This window comes from Labeo rohita, chromosome 1, assembly GCF_022985175.1.
Source record: "Labeo rohita strain BAU-BD-2019 chromosome 1, IGBB_LRoh.1.0, whole genome shotgun sequence".
Lineage (NCBI taxonomy): Eukaryota > Metazoa > Chordata > Actinopteri > Cypriniformes > Cyprinidae > Labeo > Labeo rohita.
In genome coordinates, this window is record NC_066869.1 from 38255492 (window position 1) to 38273762 (window position 18271).

General features: G+C 33.3%; 1 protein-coding gene, 7 non-coding genes and 3 pseudogenes across 10 annotated transcripts in view; 1 reads left to right on the top strand and 10 right to left on the bottom strand.

Annotated features, from left to right (window-relative positions):
- Positions 1-136: 136 nt before the first annotated feature.
- On the top strand, positions 137-352 carry LOC127172500 (small nucleolar RNA U3). The gene has a single exon (XR_007828636.1). It is a non-coding gene; the product is annotated as a small nucleolar RNA U3 (small nucleolar RNA).
- Positions 353-7003: 6651 nt separating this feature from the next.
- On the bottom strand, positions 7004-7206 carry LOC127172526 (uncharacterized; annotated as a pseudogene).
- Positions 7207-7418: 212 nt separating this feature from the next.
- On the bottom strand, positions 7419-7617 carry LOC127172540 (uncharacterized; annotated as a pseudogene).
- Positions 7618-7675: 58 nt separating this feature from the next.
- LOC127172523 (small nucleolar RNA U3) lies at positions 7676-7892 on the bottom strand. Its single transcript, XR_007828640.1, has one exon. It is a non-coding gene; the product is annotated as a small nucleolar RNA U3 (small nucleolar RNA).
- A 445-nt stretch (positions 7893-8337) lies between these two features.
- LOC127172496 (small nucleolar RNA U3) lies at positions 8338-8553 on the bottom strand. Its single transcript, XR_007828635.1, has one exon. It is a non-coding gene; the product is annotated as a small nucleolar RNA U3 (small nucleolar RNA).
- Positions 8554-8988: 435 nt separating this feature from the next.
- Positions 8989-9204, bottom strand: LOC127172514 (small nucleolar RNA U3). The gene has a single exon (XR_007828638.1). It is a non-coding gene; the product is annotated as a small nucleolar RNA U3 (small nucleolar RNA).
- Positions 9205-9415: 211 nt separating this feature from the next.
- On the bottom strand, positions 9416-9595 carry LOC127172534 (uncharacterized; annotated as a pseudogene).
- Positions 9596-10262: 667 nt separating this feature from the next.
- On the bottom strand, positions 10263-10478 carry LOC127172517 (small nucleolar RNA U3). Its single transcript, XR_007828639.1, has one exon. It is a non-coding gene; the product is annotated as a small nucleolar RNA U3 (small nucleolar RNA).
- A 409-nt stretch (positions 10479-10887) lies between these two features.
- LOC127172506 (small nucleolar RNA U3) lies at positions 10888-11104 on the bottom strand. Its single transcript, XR_007828637.1, has one exon. It is a non-coding gene; the product is annotated as a small nucleolar RNA U3 (small nucleolar RNA).
- Positions 11105-11535: 431 nt separating this feature from the next.
- Positions 11536-11752, bottom strand: LOC127172492 (small nucleolar RNA U3). The gene has a single exon (XR_007828633.1). It is a non-coding gene; the product is annotated as a small nucleolar RNA U3 (small nucleolar RNA).
- Positions 11753-12953: 1201 nt separating this feature from the next.
- micu3a (mitochondrial calcium uptake family, member 3a) overlaps positions 12954-18271 on the bottom strand; it is a 36316-nt gene continuing 30998 nt past the window's right edge. For all 3 annotated transcript variants that reach the window (XM_051114519.1, XM_051114512.1, XM_051114529.1), the window contains 4 exons: positions 16004-16112; positions 15467-15624; positions 15038-15102; positions 12954-13851 (listed from right to left, as the gene is read on the bottom strand). In XM_051114519.1, coding sequence (XP_050970476.1) covers positions 13845-13851; positions 15038-15102; positions 15467-15624; positions 16004-16112 — 339 coding nt within the window. In that variant the 3' untranslated portion in view covers positions 12954-13844. The remainder of the gene's footprint in view (positions 13852-15037; positions 15103-15466; positions 15625-16003; positions 16113-18271) is intronic.

Below are 18271 nucleotides of genomic sequence, written 5' to 3' on the forward strand. Positions count from 1 at the left end.
TTAGTTAATAACCGTATTAGTTACCTTTTACGCATTAGAGATGATCCGAACTTTTCTCATCAATTTGAGACCACTTACCGTCTATGAGACACATAGTGTCAGAGTCGACCCGAGCTGGTTTTACTGAGTTAAAGTTAAGACTATACTTTCAGGGATCATTTCTATAGTTCTTGACTAGGAAATGTGTTTCGAAAGTGTTGCGTCTCCCAAACCACGATGAAGACTTTCGATACTTTTTTCTGAGCGTGAATCGGGGGTAGAATAATGATTCACTTCATAAGTTCTATCTCATTGAAGAACGTTCTATACTGTTTTTACGCAGTATGGAGGAAAAGAGTATGAACAGAGTGGTTTTGAAAGGTTCGTTAAAAATAAGATCTTATATATGAAACATTTCAATGCAATCTTATGTTTGCAATACTATAAAGTTTTTTGTGATGTCATTTACCAGAAAAGAATATGTTTAATAAACATTACTTCATTGAAGGACGTGATATGTTGTATTAATGCAGTAGAGATTAAAAAAAAGTTTGAGTTGAGTGTTTTCTTAAAGTTAGCTAAAAATAAGGTTTTGGATATAGAAACCTTATTAGTTTTTTAATAGTTTAAAGGGGTCATTGGATGCTAAGTTAACTTTTACATGTTTGAACATGAATGTGTGTTGGCAGTGTATGTACAAATCTACCCTATAATGATAAAAATCCATGCAGTGGATTTAATCTGTAAAAATAATATCCCTTTTTTTTCAAATCGAGTCATCTCAGATGCCTGTCGTTGTGATGTCACACCCACAGAGGCCACTCCCATATGGAAGGCCGGATTATTAAAAATTTCTTTACACGTCACGTGTACAGACGTTATAACGCGTGTACACGTAATTGCGTCTACACGTGTTATTTCGTGTACAGACGTTAATGTTTGGCCAATGGCAAGGCCGGAAACATCGAAATTTGCATAAAATTAATTAAACATATAATAGTGACATAAATCTCTACATAATGACCTGTCAATAATTAATAATACATATAAAAGTGACGTACCAAAATACGCACTAACGCACTTGGCGGTACGTCATTTTCTCTTTCCGGATATGTCAGTGCTATCTATTAGTCACATGATAATGACATCGTATTATGACCTAGAAGGAGGCGGCATTTCAAAATACGTGCGTTAGAGGAGTTAGTTTCAGTGACATATATTAAAATAGTTATTTTCATTAAAAATATAATTTACAAACTTTATTACACATGTAACAATACATATTTATTAAAATTAATGAAAATACGAAATACATTTTAAAATACAGGTGGAAAGAAAAAAGTTTACACTGCTTAAGTGATCCCAAAATTTAACATATGGAGTTTTTGTGAAAAAGATTACACTCAATAAAGCAATAAGCTTTAATAAAAAAAAAAGTTTAGCTTTTGTAAAAACAATAACATAAAATAAATATACTTAAAATAAATAAATAAAAACTTTAAATAAATATTTTTTCACAGGTGTATTGAACGCAACAACTTTGAACACAGTTCAACCAATCACAATCGGGGAACTGTTTTTTTTTTTATTGCAAAATTGTACACAACAAGATGGGGAACATCCATAGGGAACATCCAACAACATAGGATACATCCACCATAAGTAATACAAATAATCAACATAAAACTGTAGACTGTAGTATCCATCTGCAGACCAGCAGCACTACCAGACAACGAGATTAGCATGGAGGACAACCAGGATTGTCAAAATGGGCCTAAGAGTGAATTGTTCACTTAATAAAATTATTTCTAAAATTATGCTGCTGCTGCTGCTGCTGCTGTGTGTGTGTGTGTGTTTAGATTTTTATTGAAATGTTTTTAGTTTTCATATAGAAAACTGCACATGTTTTTGGCTTTGGAGTAAACATTTCTTTTGAATCTTGTGATTAAAGTGTATTTCATATAAAACGCCCTTAAGTTTCAAGCATTATTTTATATATCATGAACAAGAAACAGGAAAAAAATAAATTAAACAAATAACTATTTACAATTATATTACATTATTAATATTATTATATTAATGTTTTATAAGGCACCTTATGTTTTGCCTCAAAATGTACTTAATAATAATAAATATAATAATACACAAATAAATCAATAAATAAACACAGTGTAGGTTTTGCGCAGGGTTTTGTGACTTTTATTTTGGATGTGACTTTTATTTTGACACCGGAAATCTTGTGTTTACGAACGTCTGTACACGAAATAACGTGTGTAGACGCAATTACGTGTACACGCGTTATAACGTCTGTACACGTGACGTGACACGTGTAAAGAAATTTTTAATAATCCGGCCTTCCATACTCCCACGATAGTTGATTGACATGAGCGTCTTACCTCACATCAGCTGTAACAGTCCGACCTGTTTGTTTGGATGCCGGAGCAGGGATATAAATTAAACAAGAATATCTCTGATTGAGCGATTGAGGTGCTGTGTTACTGGATGTAATAATGAACATAGTGGTCGTCATTTACTCCCGACATCTGTTTGTTCATGAAGGGAATGCGCCTCCCGATCTACATATATCCGTCTATGTTCGCTGGAATCATTCGTGATCCAGCTTCACCTACAGCAGAAGTGAGTATAAGGTTTTTTTAATGAATTTTTGCAATCGCCTTTCCCAGTAATGTGCTACTTATCAAGTTTAACGGCTAAACGCGGCTAAAGCAAACAGACTCGTCCCTCCACACAGAGAAGAGAGGGGCGGGGCGAGCAGAGCTCATTTGCATTTAAAGCCTCGACCAGAATGAGAGCAGTGTTGCCAGATTGGGCGGGTTGCCGCCCAATTGGGCTTCTTTTGATCGGCTTGGACCGGAGAATAACGCATTGGGCGGGTAGACAAAATTTGGGCTGCTTTAAAACAATTAAAAGCCGCCCAATCAGCTGCTTTTTTCTTCGCTTTTATCTTTAGTCATGTTATTTTAATATGTTCGAGCTCAAAGTATCACAGTAAAAAAAAATGTGTAGTGCAGTCATCAACATCATTTGACAGAGACCTGTCAATCAATTTACCATATTTTATGTTGGTGAGATGTGATGACTCGTGAGTGACGGGGTTTTGGCGCTATAAAGGGCAAGATTTTGAATGTGCAGCTATATATTCATTCATTCATTTTATTTGAGTGATTGCGATGGCAAAGTGGCCTAAATATAAGTTACACGATAAAAAGTTTTAGAGTGACTTAAACCTCACAACGTGGAATTACACGTAGTGAGAGATGAATAGAAAATTTCTAAGTATAATTGTAACTGAAATAAGAGAACAGTTGAATGATTTAATAAAAATCAAAACTGAATATGGGGACTACACGATGCTGACTCCCTTTAATGCATTTGCCCTGTTTTGATCCATATTCCTGTGAAACTGATTTATCTTTATTTTATTTTGTCATCTTTATTTTTTTAAGGAGATAAAAATCGTCCTTATCAACCTTGATTGACATGGCAATAAAATTCCATCACATTATTTTGGCAGTAAAAATTTTGGGCTGGTTTTTGTTGAAGTGGGCGGGTTTTGGTGAGCTTTTGGGCTGGAAATCGTCAACCCGATCTGGCAACACTGAATGAGAGCTTTTTGCAGAGCTTATTTTGGCAAGGTAAAAAGGGTGTTTTACACAACCATTAAGAATTTTTAACCAAAGTATATTATAGACTTTTCATTAAGACCCTGAAGAATCATATCAACTTGTGGAAAATGGGCATCCGATGACCCCTTTAATAAGAATGCTTATCTTTAATCGAGATAAAGATAAGCATTAATCACAAGAGTAAGTTTGAATATATAGTGTAGTATTTATTTATAAACTGGCATTTTATGTATTTAGTCTAAGTATTGTTATAAAGATTTCAATTATTTACATTTTTCCTGACTATTTACCGGAAGGATTCTTGGTGTTTCCGGTCTCCGGTGTTTCTAGTCAAATTAGCGTATATTCCGAGTTAATAATCTAATGTTAAACCTAAAATTTTTAAGAGGCACATGGCTCCATAGCGCCATCACTTTGCGAAGTTGCAATGACTGTCATTTGTCAGTGGCTCAATCAGCAAAGTTTAATGTAGAGTATGTACACTGTAAAAAACAAAAAAAAAAAACACAATTTGTTGAGTCAGCTTAAAATAATTTGTTACCCTGGCTGCCTTAAAATTTTTGGTAAAGTCAACTCAAAAAACGTTTATTCAACTTGAAATGTTAAGTTGTACTAAGTGACAACTTTGATACTTGAGTTGATTCAACTTAAAATTTTAAGGCAGCTGGGTTACCTTGCTTTTAAGTTTTACAAACACAAATATCTAAGTTGTCACTTAGTACAACTTAACATTTCAAGTTGACTAAACTTATTTGAGTTGACTGAACTTAAAATTTTAAGGCAGCAGGGAAACATTATTTTAAGCTGACTCAACAAATTGTGTTTTTTGTGTTTTACAGTGACAAATGACGGTCATTGCGACATTGCAAAGTGATGGCGCTATGGAGCCATGTGCTTTTAAAAACATTTTTATAGGTTTAACATTAGATTATCAACTCAGAATATACGCTAATTTGACTAGAAAGCTTCCTTCCGGTTAATAGTCAGACAGGACTCAAGAAAAACATCTAAAGCCAGGCTGACACTACAGAATTTTTAGCCCGATTTAAGATGATGACGGCTATATGATTACGTCAGTACTTTTACAACAGCCAATGCGCGACCGCAAACAGCTGTTGTATGGCTCCATTGTATAGAGGAGAAGGAAACTGCTTCTTAAGGTTTTTGTAGTCACACTGTCTGTATAATGTGTCTAAAACGCATCACAACCTGTAAGGAGAAATAGAATCTCTGGAGTGAAATCGCCTTAGTTTTGAACGTACTAACATATGTAAACATTAGTTGCTAAAATGAGATCTGCTGTGTCACATCACGTGAGGCGCTCCCTCCGGGATAATAATATCTTGTAGTGCGTGATGCACCACAATTTTCAAATCTTGTAGTGTGTGCATGTTTAAGATTTGAGGAAAGATAATCTGCAAAGATTCTCCTTGCACTGCAACCAGATTTAATAATCGGTTAGGATTTTAAAACCTCCGTAGTGTGAGCCCGGCTTAAGCAAACTCTGTGGCTGTTCTCAAACTTACTCCAGTCTTCTGTTTGAGTAAGGGACTGTAACTCAGATGTTGTGTCACAGGTTTCTAAACATTTTATGGAAGCCCATTTCCACCACAGGTGAGTAAAAATATGATTCTGTCAATCATAATAATGAAAAACTTCATGTATCTCAGTATACTGAGAAACTCTCTCACAATAATGACTTATCTCAATAATGAGAAACTTTCTCATAGCTATGATTTAGTATCATATTTGAGAAATCTTTTCATAACTATGACTGAGTTTCTTATTATATTGAGAAAATTGACCTTAATAATGATCTCATAATAATGAGAAACTTTATCATAATAATAACTTAAAAGGGATAGTTCACCCAAAAAAGTTCTGCCATTAATTACTCACTCTCATGTTGTTCCAAAACCTCTGCTTGTAAACAAGGCACAGCACATTCGTCTTCGATGTAAGAATGCAGAACCCTGCGTCAGCATTTCGTAACATCTGAAACTTTCTTGTAATAATGACTTAGTATTGAGTTGACTCCTTTCGGTTTTGCAATTGTAGCTCGGTATAGCTTTGTTTTTCTGTTGCAATATTATTATTACTCTCTGTTGTTTAAACTGCTAAAATTGAACTTTTATCACCATACAAACTTAGACACCTTTTCAAGCAGTTTTGCATTATATACTATATATATACTCTCTGGCAACTGCGGCCGGCAGATCCTTTTAATATTTAGCTCCCAAACTCTGGATCAGTCTACCCAACACTGTTTGGGAGGCAGACACCATCAGTTTAAATCTAGATTAAAAACCCATCTCTTTAATCTGGTTTACACATAAAACACTAATACATCTCTTTAATTCAAATCCATTAAAGGATAGTTAGGCTGCATTAATTAGGTCAGACGAAACTGGGAACACTTCCCAAAACACCTTATGTACGTTACATTGTTAAATGAATGGCATCTATGCTAATATTTGTCTGTTTCTTTCTTATTCTGAGGTCAGACTGTATCAAGATCAGATGGTCACTGCAGCCACTTGGATCCAGTCCGTATCCAGACCAGATGGTGTATCAGCACCTAGAGAAGACTTTGACAGCCCTGAATGTTAGCGGAGACCACGTCAACTAGATGAACTCCAGAGACAGATCCCTTTCCTAAAACGTTGTCTCCAAGATTGCCCACCGGAAACAGATGAGTCCTCTGCACAATCTGACTTTGTTGCAGCCTAGAATTAAATTGCTTGTTTCGTCTGGCCAGAATAGAACGGAACACTATTTTGACACACTATTTCCCTGTAAAGCTGCTTGTAAAAAGTGCTACATAAATAATAGTAACTTGACTTGACTACTATTAAAAAAAAAACAAAAAAAACATGAACAATCTTGCAAAACTGTTTCTCATTATTACAAGAAAGTTTCTCATTGTTACAAGAACCTAAGTTATTATTACAAGAATGTTTCTCATTATTATGAGAAGCTAAGTCATTATTACGAGAAACAATGTCATTATTAGGAGAAAGTAACTCATTATTATGAAATGTTGTCATTATTATGACATACTAAGTCATAATTACCAGAAAGTTTCCCATTATGAAATACTGTCATAATTACTAGAAAGTTTTTCATAATTATGACCCATATATTCATATAAGATTCATATAGAATCATATATTTACTCACCTTCCATGATATTACAATAACTGCATTTGAATTTAAGAAATATCATACAGCTAAGAGCACTATAGCTTTTACTATTAATATTTTTTTTTTCACGAAAGATAAAACAGAACATATCACCCAAAGACAAAATGTAAGAAACACGATAGAAAACAAAATAACTTTACAAATTCCTTAATCTGTTATTAACAATAAGTAAAACCACTCTGATCATACCTTTTTCTTTTCTGCTGCAAGAAAGAGTAAGATAGAGCATTCATCAGTGTTGTAGAGTTTAAGAAGAACCTGATTCACACTCAGAAAAAAGCATCAAGGCTCAGCATTGTGGTTTAGAAAACAAAACACTTCCAAAACACATTTCCTAATCAAAAACTACTGAAATAATATAAAAAAGTATAACCTTAACCTTCATTCAGTAAAACCTGCAAAGGCCAATTCCAACACTCTGAATCTGAGAGATGGGGAAACAACCTAATCTAAAACAGCTTTTTAAAAAGGTCCTTAAAAGAGAAAAGCAGCAGATTAAATACCACCAAAAGCCAATATTAATAATTATTACTATTACTGTTATTATAATTCTAAAAAATATTTTCAAATTCATTAACAAGGAGTAAAACCACTCTGATCATACCCTTTTCTTCTGTACTACAAAAGAACAATACAAAACATTCATCCATAATGTAGAGCTTATAAAACAAACCATTACTCTACACCTGATTCATGCTCAGAAACAACAAAAAAAAAAACATCAAGGCTCATCATCATGGTTTGGAAGACATAACACTTTCAAAACACATTTCCTAGACAAGAGCTTAAAAAAAAAACAAAAAACAAAACACAAATTCTTTATTCTATCAATAACAGTGAATAAAGCCACTCTGACCATACTCCTTTCCTCTGTACAGAAAAACAACAACACAGAACAATCATCAATCACATAAAGCTTATGAAATAAATCATTACTCTACACCTGATTCATGTTCAGAAAAGAATATCAAGACTCATTCGTTGTGGTTTGAAAGACACAACACTTGCGAAACACAATTCCTAGTCAAAAACTATAGAAATGATCCCTAAAAGTATAGTCTTAACCTTCATTCAGTAAAACCAACACAGGTCAATTCTGACACTCTGAATCTGAGAGATGGTGACACAAGCTAACAACAGCAGCAAAAAGTTGCAACTGAAAGTTCAACTTGAAAGAGTTCAACTTTTGAAACACATCTTCTAGTCAAAAACCAAAGAAATGATTTCTGAAAGTATAGTCCCACCATTCTTTTAACAACAGAAACTCAGGTAATCTGTGATACTTTCTTAAATATGGTGACACAATATCAACAGAACACATATAAAAAAAAATTAAAAATAAAGAATCATTTCTTGAAAGTACTTTTATTTGCAAAAGCACACAGTTTCTACTACTGTTCTTAACAATCGTTAATACCACTATAACCATTGTTTTTAAAGCTTAATATTGATAAATCACTTCAAATGACAGAAACACTATGTTTATCTATTTTTAATTATTCACAAAACCACTCTGATCATACCCTTTTCCTCAGTACTGCAAAACAACAATATAGAACATTCATCAATGATGTAGAGCATATGAAATAAATCATTACTCTACATCTGATTCATGCTCAGAAAAGAGTATCAAAACTCATCATCGTGGTTTGAGAAACGCAACACTTTTGAAACACATTTCCTAGTCAAGAACTATAGAAATGATCCCTGAAAGTATAGTCTTAACCTTCACTCAGTAAAACCAGCACAGGTCAATTCTGACACTCTGAATCTGAGAGATGGTGACACAAGCTAACAACAGCAGCAAAAAGTTGCAACTGAAAGACTCATCAACTTTTGAAACACATCTTCTAGTCAAAAACTAAAGAAATGATTTCTGAAAGTATAGTCCCACCATTCTTTTAACAACAGAAACTCAGGTAATCTGTGATACTTTCTTAAATATGGTGACACAATATCAACAGAACACATATAAAAAAAAATAATTAAAAATAAAGAATCATTTCTTGAAAGTACTTTTATTTGCAAAAGCACACAGTTTCTACTACTGTTCTTAACAATCGTTAATACCACTATAACCATTGTTTTCAAAGCTTAATATTGATAAATCACTTCAAATGACAGAAACACTGTTTATCTATTTTTAATTATTCACAAAACCACTCTGATCATACCCTTTTCCTCAGTACTGCAAAACAGCAATACAGAACATTCATCAATGATGTAGAGCATATGAAATAAATCATTACTTTACATCTGATTCATGCTCAGAAAAGAATATCAAAACTCATCATTGTGGTTTGAGAAACACAACACTTTCGAAACACATTTCCTAGTCAAGAACTATAGAAATGATTCCTAAAAGTATAGTCTTAACCTTCACTCAGTAAAACCAGCACAGGTCAATTCTGACACTCTGAATCTGAGAGATGGTGAAACAACCTAATCTAAAAAAGCAGTGAGAAGTTAAACCTCAAACAGCTTTTTTAATGTCCTTACAAAAAAAAAAATAATTAAAAATAAAAAGAAAGAACCATATGTAAGTAATTTATTTCAGTTAATCATGATAAATGGCAAATAAAAAAACTGTTTTAATGTCCTTTACCCTTTTCCTCAGTAAAAAAAAAAAAAAAACATCATAAATCAGATTAAATATCATGCTCAGAAAAGAATATCAAAAATCATTGTGGTTTGAGAAACACAACACTTTCGAAACACATTTCCTAGTCAAGAACTATAGAAATGATTCCTAAAAGTATAGTCTTAACCTTCACTCAGTAAAACCAGCACAGGTCAATTCTGAATAATAATGAAACAACCTAATCTAAAAAAGCAGTGAGAAGTTAAACCTCAAAAAGCTTTTTTAATGTCCTTAAAGGAACCATATGTAAGTAATTTATTTCAGTTAATCATAAAATGGAATAAAAAACTTTTTTAATAATAACTATAATAATAATAATAATAATAATTATTATTATTATTATTATTATTATTATTATAAATAGAATTATAAAAAAAGTATATATATATATATATATATATATATATATATAAACCCAATAAAAACAATTTGTTTTTTAAAGACTTTCATGAACAATTAATAAAACCATCTCTGGTCATACCCTTTTCCTCCACACTAAAAAAAACAAACAAACAAAAAAACAATATATGTAATATTCAATAATGGTATAAAACTTCTGAAAAGAATTATTACACCAAACTCACTTTTCTATTATTCTTACATAAAAAGCACATCACATAATGACCGAAACCAAAATATAAAACACATTAAAGAAATAAAAAAATCAACGATATAAACCTTATGAAATACAATATCATCCTTAAAAAAAACTGATTATAACCCAAAACAATAACAAAACACACTTACCAAAAAAAAAAAAAAATCTTATCCAATCAATAACAGTGAACAAAACCACTCTGATCATACTCTTTTCCTCTGTATTTCAAAACAACAACACAAAACATTCATCAATGATGTACAGCTTATAAAATAAATCATTATTCTACATCTGATTCATGCTCAGAAAAGAGTATCAAGACTTATCATCGCAGTTTGAGAAACAAATCATTTTCAAAACACATTTCCTAGTCAAAAACTACAGAAATGATTCCTAAAAGTATAGTCTTAACCTTCACTCTGTAAAACCAGCACAGGTCAATTCTGACACTCTGAATCTGAGAGATGGTGACACAAGCTAACAACAGTGGTAAAAAGTTGCAATTGAAATAGACTCATCACATTTGAAACATCTTTTAGTCAAAAACTAAAGAAATGATTTCTGAAAGTATAGTCCCACCATTCTTTTAACAACAGAAACTCAAGTAATCTATGACACTTTTTAAATATGGTAACAGTACCAACAGAACACACACAAAAAAAAATCTTACTTTTCAGTATTTTTATTTGCAGAAGTGCACACACTTTCGATTGCTGTTCTTACTCATTAACACCACTGCAATGGTTTTTTACAGATTTTCATGTTCCCAATGACTTTCAATTTTAGAACACACTGCAAAGTTGTTAACAGCTAATAAAACCACTCTGTTCATACTCTTTTCCTCTGTACTGTAAAAATCACAGTACGGAACATTCATCAATGATGCAGAGCTTATGAAGTAAATCATTATTCTACACCCGATTCATGCTCAGAAAAAAGTATCAAAACTCATCATCGTGGTTAGAGAGACACAACACTTTAGAAACACATTTCCTAGTCAGGAACTATAGAAATGATCCCTGAAAGTATAGTCTTAACCTCCACTCAGTAAAACTAGCACAGGTCAATTTTGACACTCTGAATCTGAGAGATGGTGACACAAGCTAACAACAGTGGTAAAAAGTTGCAACTGAACTAGACTCATCACATCTGAAACATCTTTTAGTCAAAAACTAAAGAAATGATTTCTGAAAGTATAGTCCCACCATTCTTTTAACAACAGAAACTCAAGTAATCTGTGACACTTTCTTAAATACAGTAACACAGTACCAACAGAACACTAACAAAAAAAACGGCAAACAAAAAAATTATCACATTTGAGTGTTTTCATTTACAGGAATGCTCACACTCTCTATTTTTGCTTTTCCTCATTAACGCTATTATAACAGTTCATTAAAGATTCCAATGTTTGTAATGTTTTACAATAACAAACACAAAGCTTTGCAATGTTGTTAACAAGTAATAAAACCACTCTGTTCATACTCTTTTCCTCCATATTGCAAAAATCACAATACAGAACGTTCATCAATGACGCAGAGCTTATGAAGTAAATCATTACTCTACATCCGATTCACGCTCAGAAAAGAGTATCAAAACTCATCATCGTGGTTTGGGAGACGCAACACTTTCGAAACACATTTCCTAGTCAAGAACTATAGAAATGATCCCTGAAAGTATAGTCTTAACCTTCACTCAGTAAAACCAACTCGGGTCCATTTTGACACTAGGTGTCTCACAGACGGTTTTCAGTGGTTAGCATCACAACCACACTGTATACGAAACAGCGATTAGAAAAGTAACATCTAAACGACGGTATTTCTATAATCAGCAACGCTTCAAATGTTCATAACTACTATAAATATCGACTCAATTCAGTTCACATATAGTGAACACGGTTTGTTTGTTTGTTAAAATGAGACATATTTCCACATTCAAAAGTGTTCACCATTATCATCGATGAGAAAAACAACCCTCACAATCACATTCTATTAAAATTTGTAACATTGTTCTTATTGTTCCGGTTATATATATAATGTAAGTAAAACCACAGACTTTGTTTTTATTGTAGTAACAATATAAATAAACTTATATTACTGTCAAACATGCAGTTACCCATAATGCACGTCGAATTCTAGAACCAACGCGTATCAAAGCAACCAATCAAAAGAGAGCATATGTGTTCCTTAATAAAAATAGATAGAACGTCACATATAAAGACATTTACAACCCACATATAATGTACAAATGCATATTTAAAATAACAGTAAATAAAAAATATGTCAATATGTGTATTAAAAGTTTAAAACGTGAAATGGTACAGCACTAACGTTAAATATGTCCGGGGCGAAACCGCCCATTCTGTACAAAGGTTCCGACAAGAATAAAAGCCGTTCTCTCTGTTCAGATTTGTATTCATCCAGGTGATTTTTAAATATTTGTTATAACCCAGAAAACAGCACGTGCTGTATTCTTAAGACACGTCTTTAATATAAATGTAATAACCAAATACGGCCAGAAGCACGTTTAAAAAAAAAAAAAAAAAACACACGGAAGTTAAAGACAACACGTGTTTATGCCTTTGTAAATTATTTTACTTTATGCATCTTTTGTATCTTATTTAGTGTCGAATTCTCGTGTCACTGCCAGTAATTGTAATCATAATAAATGTAAACAATTCACTTTGTCTAAGTAAATAAATAATCTGAGCAGATTATCCATTTACTCAGTTTTTTTCCCTTATAAATATGCACAGAATTAATTGCGCGGGGAAAAAATATTCTAATACAAGAACCTACGTCCAGAATGTCTGGAGTTTTTAAGTAACATATATGTTGTGTAGAATTATTGGAGACAACAGTCTTAAAAACACACTGAGACATTCACATCATGTATGTGCATATTGAACAACTTTATTGACTTGCATAATATTTTTATGGAATTTCAAGTCTGTTTTGCATTCTTACATTTCAGTACAGTCTTAAAAAGCGTGCTTAGACTTTGATGTTATTGCCTTAGATGGTGAGTCAATCTTGTACAGTCTTTGTACACTCATACCTCAAAAATAAATAAACTGTGTGAGAAAAATAACAATTTTAGATTAAGGCAATGCTCTTTATTGGGCTAAATGCTACAGGAGCTACATAATCTCTCTCAAACCCAATTTATGATACTGGTAATACCATGAAGTGTTATAGTTTTCACACAGTATGATTCGGTATATTTAAACAATTGTGACAATGGGAAAAAAAACAAAAACATATATATATATATATATATATATATATATATATATATATATATATATATATATATTTGTTTGTAATAGACATAATATAGAGTATAACAAAGTATAAACATAATGATTAAAAGGCCATAATGAGCAACTCATCCTGCTTAAAACATTTCCACTAAAAATGCATGAAAGTGATCTCTTTACCCTGCCAGGACACCCATATGCAACTTCAAAACATACAAAAATTGTACTAGGTGAAATTCAGTTACAAGGCAGAGAGATATGCCATCCACCAGGTTACATGCAAACAAGGTTAATAGCAGATTACAGAATAAAGTTTGATCATGCAGGGCTATGGAGATACTAGAACATGCAGAGCAAAGTGCTGATTGCAGAAACACTATCCCAGTCCGAGTTTCCCATGGTTTTAAAATCAGAAGAGGAAGAGGTAGATTTCATGATGGAATCTCTAGCACTATGTCTTCTCTCTTAAACAATTCCAGAGCAGACAAATCCGTTTCTTTCTGAGTCCCTGATTGTCATTCACCTGGTGCAAAGAGAAATGGAAAAGAGCTCATTAAAATTTTAACTTTTCAAATATTCACTGTACAATATAGACAGTAATTAGACATAGAAAGATTGTATATACACGACTACTGTTCAGAAAAACTGTGTTTTTTAAAATACTCTTATTCAGCAAGGATGCATTAAATTCAAAAGTGATGGTAAAGACTTAAACATTGTTCCACAAAAATTCTATTTCAACTAAATGTTGTTCTTTTGAACTCTAATATTAAAGGGAACCCTGGGTGTTAAGACTTATATGGCTTAATAAAACGTAAATCATGTTTTCTACTGAAATATGTAGTAGAAATCCCATGAAAGATTTACGTTATTTAAAAAAATCCACATCGTTTAATAAATATTTTGGACTATGGGGGTGCCATTTTTTCGATTAGGTCAAATGGTGCACTTAATGAGCTACTGCCGCTATCTGTTGCTATTTTTACCACAACACACCTCGGAAAATAAAATACTGATACAATGACCACAGCTACTGGAAAAGCTCACAGGTGGCGATGGATAAAAGTGTAGGCTTAAACCAAATGCCATACCATTGATTTTTTTCCCCACAAGGAGTCTAAACGCTCCCAGATATAGAAACTCTTTCAGTGACTGCAGCTATGTTATGACAAGCATCGGCATGTTTACATCCTGCCAGGATGGCATCTGGCGTTTCTTGTCTCTGCCGTTTATAAGCTCTTTCAGTAACTGTGGTCTACTAAAGGCCTCAAAGACATCAGAGCTAAAGTGGAGAGAACAAAGATGCGGGTCTTTAGGAAGTTTTATTCGTCCATGGGCATCCTCCCACTCTTTTCTTCTCTACTAATTGCTAGGAAAGCAGTGAAGACTTATATCGCTTCTCTTGTTCCCTTTCGACTGAAAATTACAACTAAAAGCCCCACAATGTGGCATCATATCAGTAATTTATTTTCTGAGTTGTGTTGCAGTAAAAATAGCAACAGGTAGCGCCAGTAACTCACCGAGTGCAACCATTTTAAGTAATCGAAATATGTAAATTAAATATTACAATATCTAATACAATATTACTTTTTTACTATCTTTCAATTGAATAAATACACTCTATTTACTTTTATGAACTACAAAAAAAAAGTCCAAACTCAACTCTGACTTTCTCAATGGTAGTGTGTATGTATGTATATAGGATTACTTATCTGCCTGCCAGTTCCTTCTTCAGACACGATCTAAATGAAGTAAAACGTTCTACAGCTTTATAGCCCTGCAGAAACAAAGAGAGAAAATTATTAATTAATTTGACAGCTGACAAAATTACTATTAAAAATATTAACTTTCTATTAACTATCAAACAACTAGCTAGATTACATGGAAAAAATACTTAAAATTAATCAAATTAATGCTGCTAAAATTTGCTGCTACACATAGTACATTATCAGAAGGAAATATTACGGCCTAAAGGAAGCTAAAAGTTTGATTGTACAGATGTAACTACATATATATATAGCTATATAGGTACATGCCACTAGGTGGCGCTATAGTTGCAGTGATACTGCCCTTACCTCTCACAATACATTTAAAAGCTTGATGTAAAGGACGATGCTTTACTCTTTCCACCTCTCTCTTACCCTGCCTCCACGATGCAGCCGGTCCTTCATGATACCAATGAACTCTTTATAACTGAGCTGATCATCATGATCCACATCAAATATCTTGAAGATGGTGTTAACCAGGTGACGGGTCAGCTTAAGGCCTGTTGCGACATACACTGCCCGAGCAAACTCATCTGGAAGACAGAGAGAGATACACACATTCAGTGAATTTGCTTCACAAATTTAACACGATCAGCTCATTTTGGGGTTTCTTAATCTGTATAGTACTATAGTATTTTGAGTATACAGTGGCAGATCCAAATCATTTTTTTAAAGAAAAAAATAATAATTTGCATTTTTCAAAAAAAAAAAAAAAGTATATATATATATATAACGATTTAAGTAAAACTGATATGAATTTCTTTGTTTTAAATTTTTTTAACAAATTTTAAATTAGATTTTAATTCTCAGCCTTCAAGTGTGGTCTCAGACTTTTAAATCCCACAGTGCGTTTTACACATGTATTGAATACTAGTATTTGTGAATTCCGAATGCATGAAGTAAGTCTTTCACCCTGTCCAATAGAACGGCAGGCAAAGTTGTACATCTGCATGGCAATGGCAAAGTCTTCGAGGTTATTGAGGAACTGGAAGAAAGACCTGAATTCTTCAAAGGTGATGCCCTGATCATGAAAGAAAAGAGCAAGAAGAAACAGTGTCAAAGAAATCTTTTAATCTGGGACACTCAATCTAACAAACAGAGCTGCCTCAAACTGACATTTCATTCCATTTCAAAGAGGATCTGTGAGCAACATGACATCACACAAAATTCACAAGCACTATTCTCAATTCATACTCAAGCGAATCTGTACTGAAGAGACAAATGCAATGATGGACAAAAAGAAGTCAACATTTTGATATATGCAAAAGAAATCAGACGCTGTGCCACTCATGCGTGTTCTGCTGTTTGTGCTCTGCCACGCTGCGCACAATGATACATGCAACGATGAAAGGCATGAGTCATTTTACGGCACAATGTCATAAAATTCTCAGCCTGTCTAAATGCGGAGAAGCGAAAACAAACAGCATGACATCATAGACTGGAATCAAAGAGATAACTTACAATTTGAACACCAAGAATGTCTTAAAAACACACCTCAGAAGTTTGGGGTCTTTTTTATGCTTTAGAAAACAGTATCTTATGCTCACAAATGCTCAAAAAACATGATTACAATTCAATATACATATTTTTAGATTTATTTGAATATATTTTAAAATGTAATTTATTATTTATGTTACGGCAAAGCTAAATTATTTTTCAGTGTCACTTGATCCTTCAAAAATCATTCTAATATGCTAATTTGATGCTCACGAAATATTTCTTATTATCATCAATGTTGAAACCAGTTTTTGTGTTTAATATTTGAAATGAATAAATGTTTGTAACAATGCATGTAACGTCTTTAATAAGCTTGATTTTTTAAACATGACCATGAATAAAAGTGAAAATTTAAAAACAGAAATAATAATAATTTCTGACCCCTTAAAAAAAAAAAAAAAAAAAAAGTAGTAGCGTACACCCAAGAATTATATTTGTGTCATTATTTACTCACCCTCATGTTGTTCAAACCCTTCATTTCTTGCTTCTGTGAAACACATTTTGTAGAACTTTATATGCAAATAACATTTGACCCCAGTGACCTCCATTGTATGGACAAAAAACACAAGACATTTTCCAAAATATTATCTTCTGTGCTCCACAGAAAAAAAGTATGTCATGAGGGTGAGTAAATAATGACAGAATTTTAAACTTTGGAATTGAATGCACAGAATACTGCAACATGTTATCCTGCTTGTCAAAACAAAATCTATGATTAAATCTTTCCCCTGAGGGTGTCAGTTGTATTAACATCGACCTGCTTTTTGGTTGTAGAAAAAGATAAAGGGTAATGAGGTAGAAAATACCTTAAACAAACAGGAAAGGCTTGTCACAGCTATGGTAATCCACATAAACCTCTCTGGTGAGTATTTAACATAGTTCTAGTTACACATTAGGCTTAACTGTTGGGTATGTTTGAAGCTGGATTTTGTTGGATTGAGTTTAGGACTTGGCACTCCTGGTGGAAAACCATAAAATGCCATAAAAATGAGTTTAGGGTCTATTCCGTGGGAATTTGAGAGGAGAGTGAAGTCATTCTAGCCAAATGTACAAACTGCTCAAAGGGGCCCCAAAACCTGATACCCTCAACACAAACAGATCCCTCAGATGGGACTGGGAAAAGAGCTAAAAGAGAGCAGTCAGGCATGGAGGAACCTACATCAGGTGACCCTCTATAGATGGACAGCATGACAATCTGTATTCAAACACAAACTTTGCCCCAAGCACATACGCACACCACACCCACACAAATACAGTGGGCGAAAAAGTATTTGGACACTTCACTTAGAAACAAAGGAATTTCATTATATATGTTATATATAGATATGTCGATAGGTAGACAAGTAGGTAGAGATGTAGGAAGGTAGGCAGAAAGGTAGACAATTAGGTTGACATGTAGGTAGATAAGCAGGGTAGGTAGGTAGACAGGTTGGTAGACAGATAAAAACACAGGCAACTGGACAGGTATGTAGGGTTAGTATATAGGCAGGCAGGAAGATAGGTATGTAGGTAGACAGGTAGGTAGGGTAGACAAGTACGTTGGTAGGGTAGGCAGGTAGAGAGGTCGACAAGTAGGTTGACACAGACTGACATGTAGGCAGGTAGAGAGGTCGGAATATAGGTAAGTAGACAGGTAGGTAGGGTTAGTATATAGGCAGTTAGGTCGATCGACAGAGGTATGTA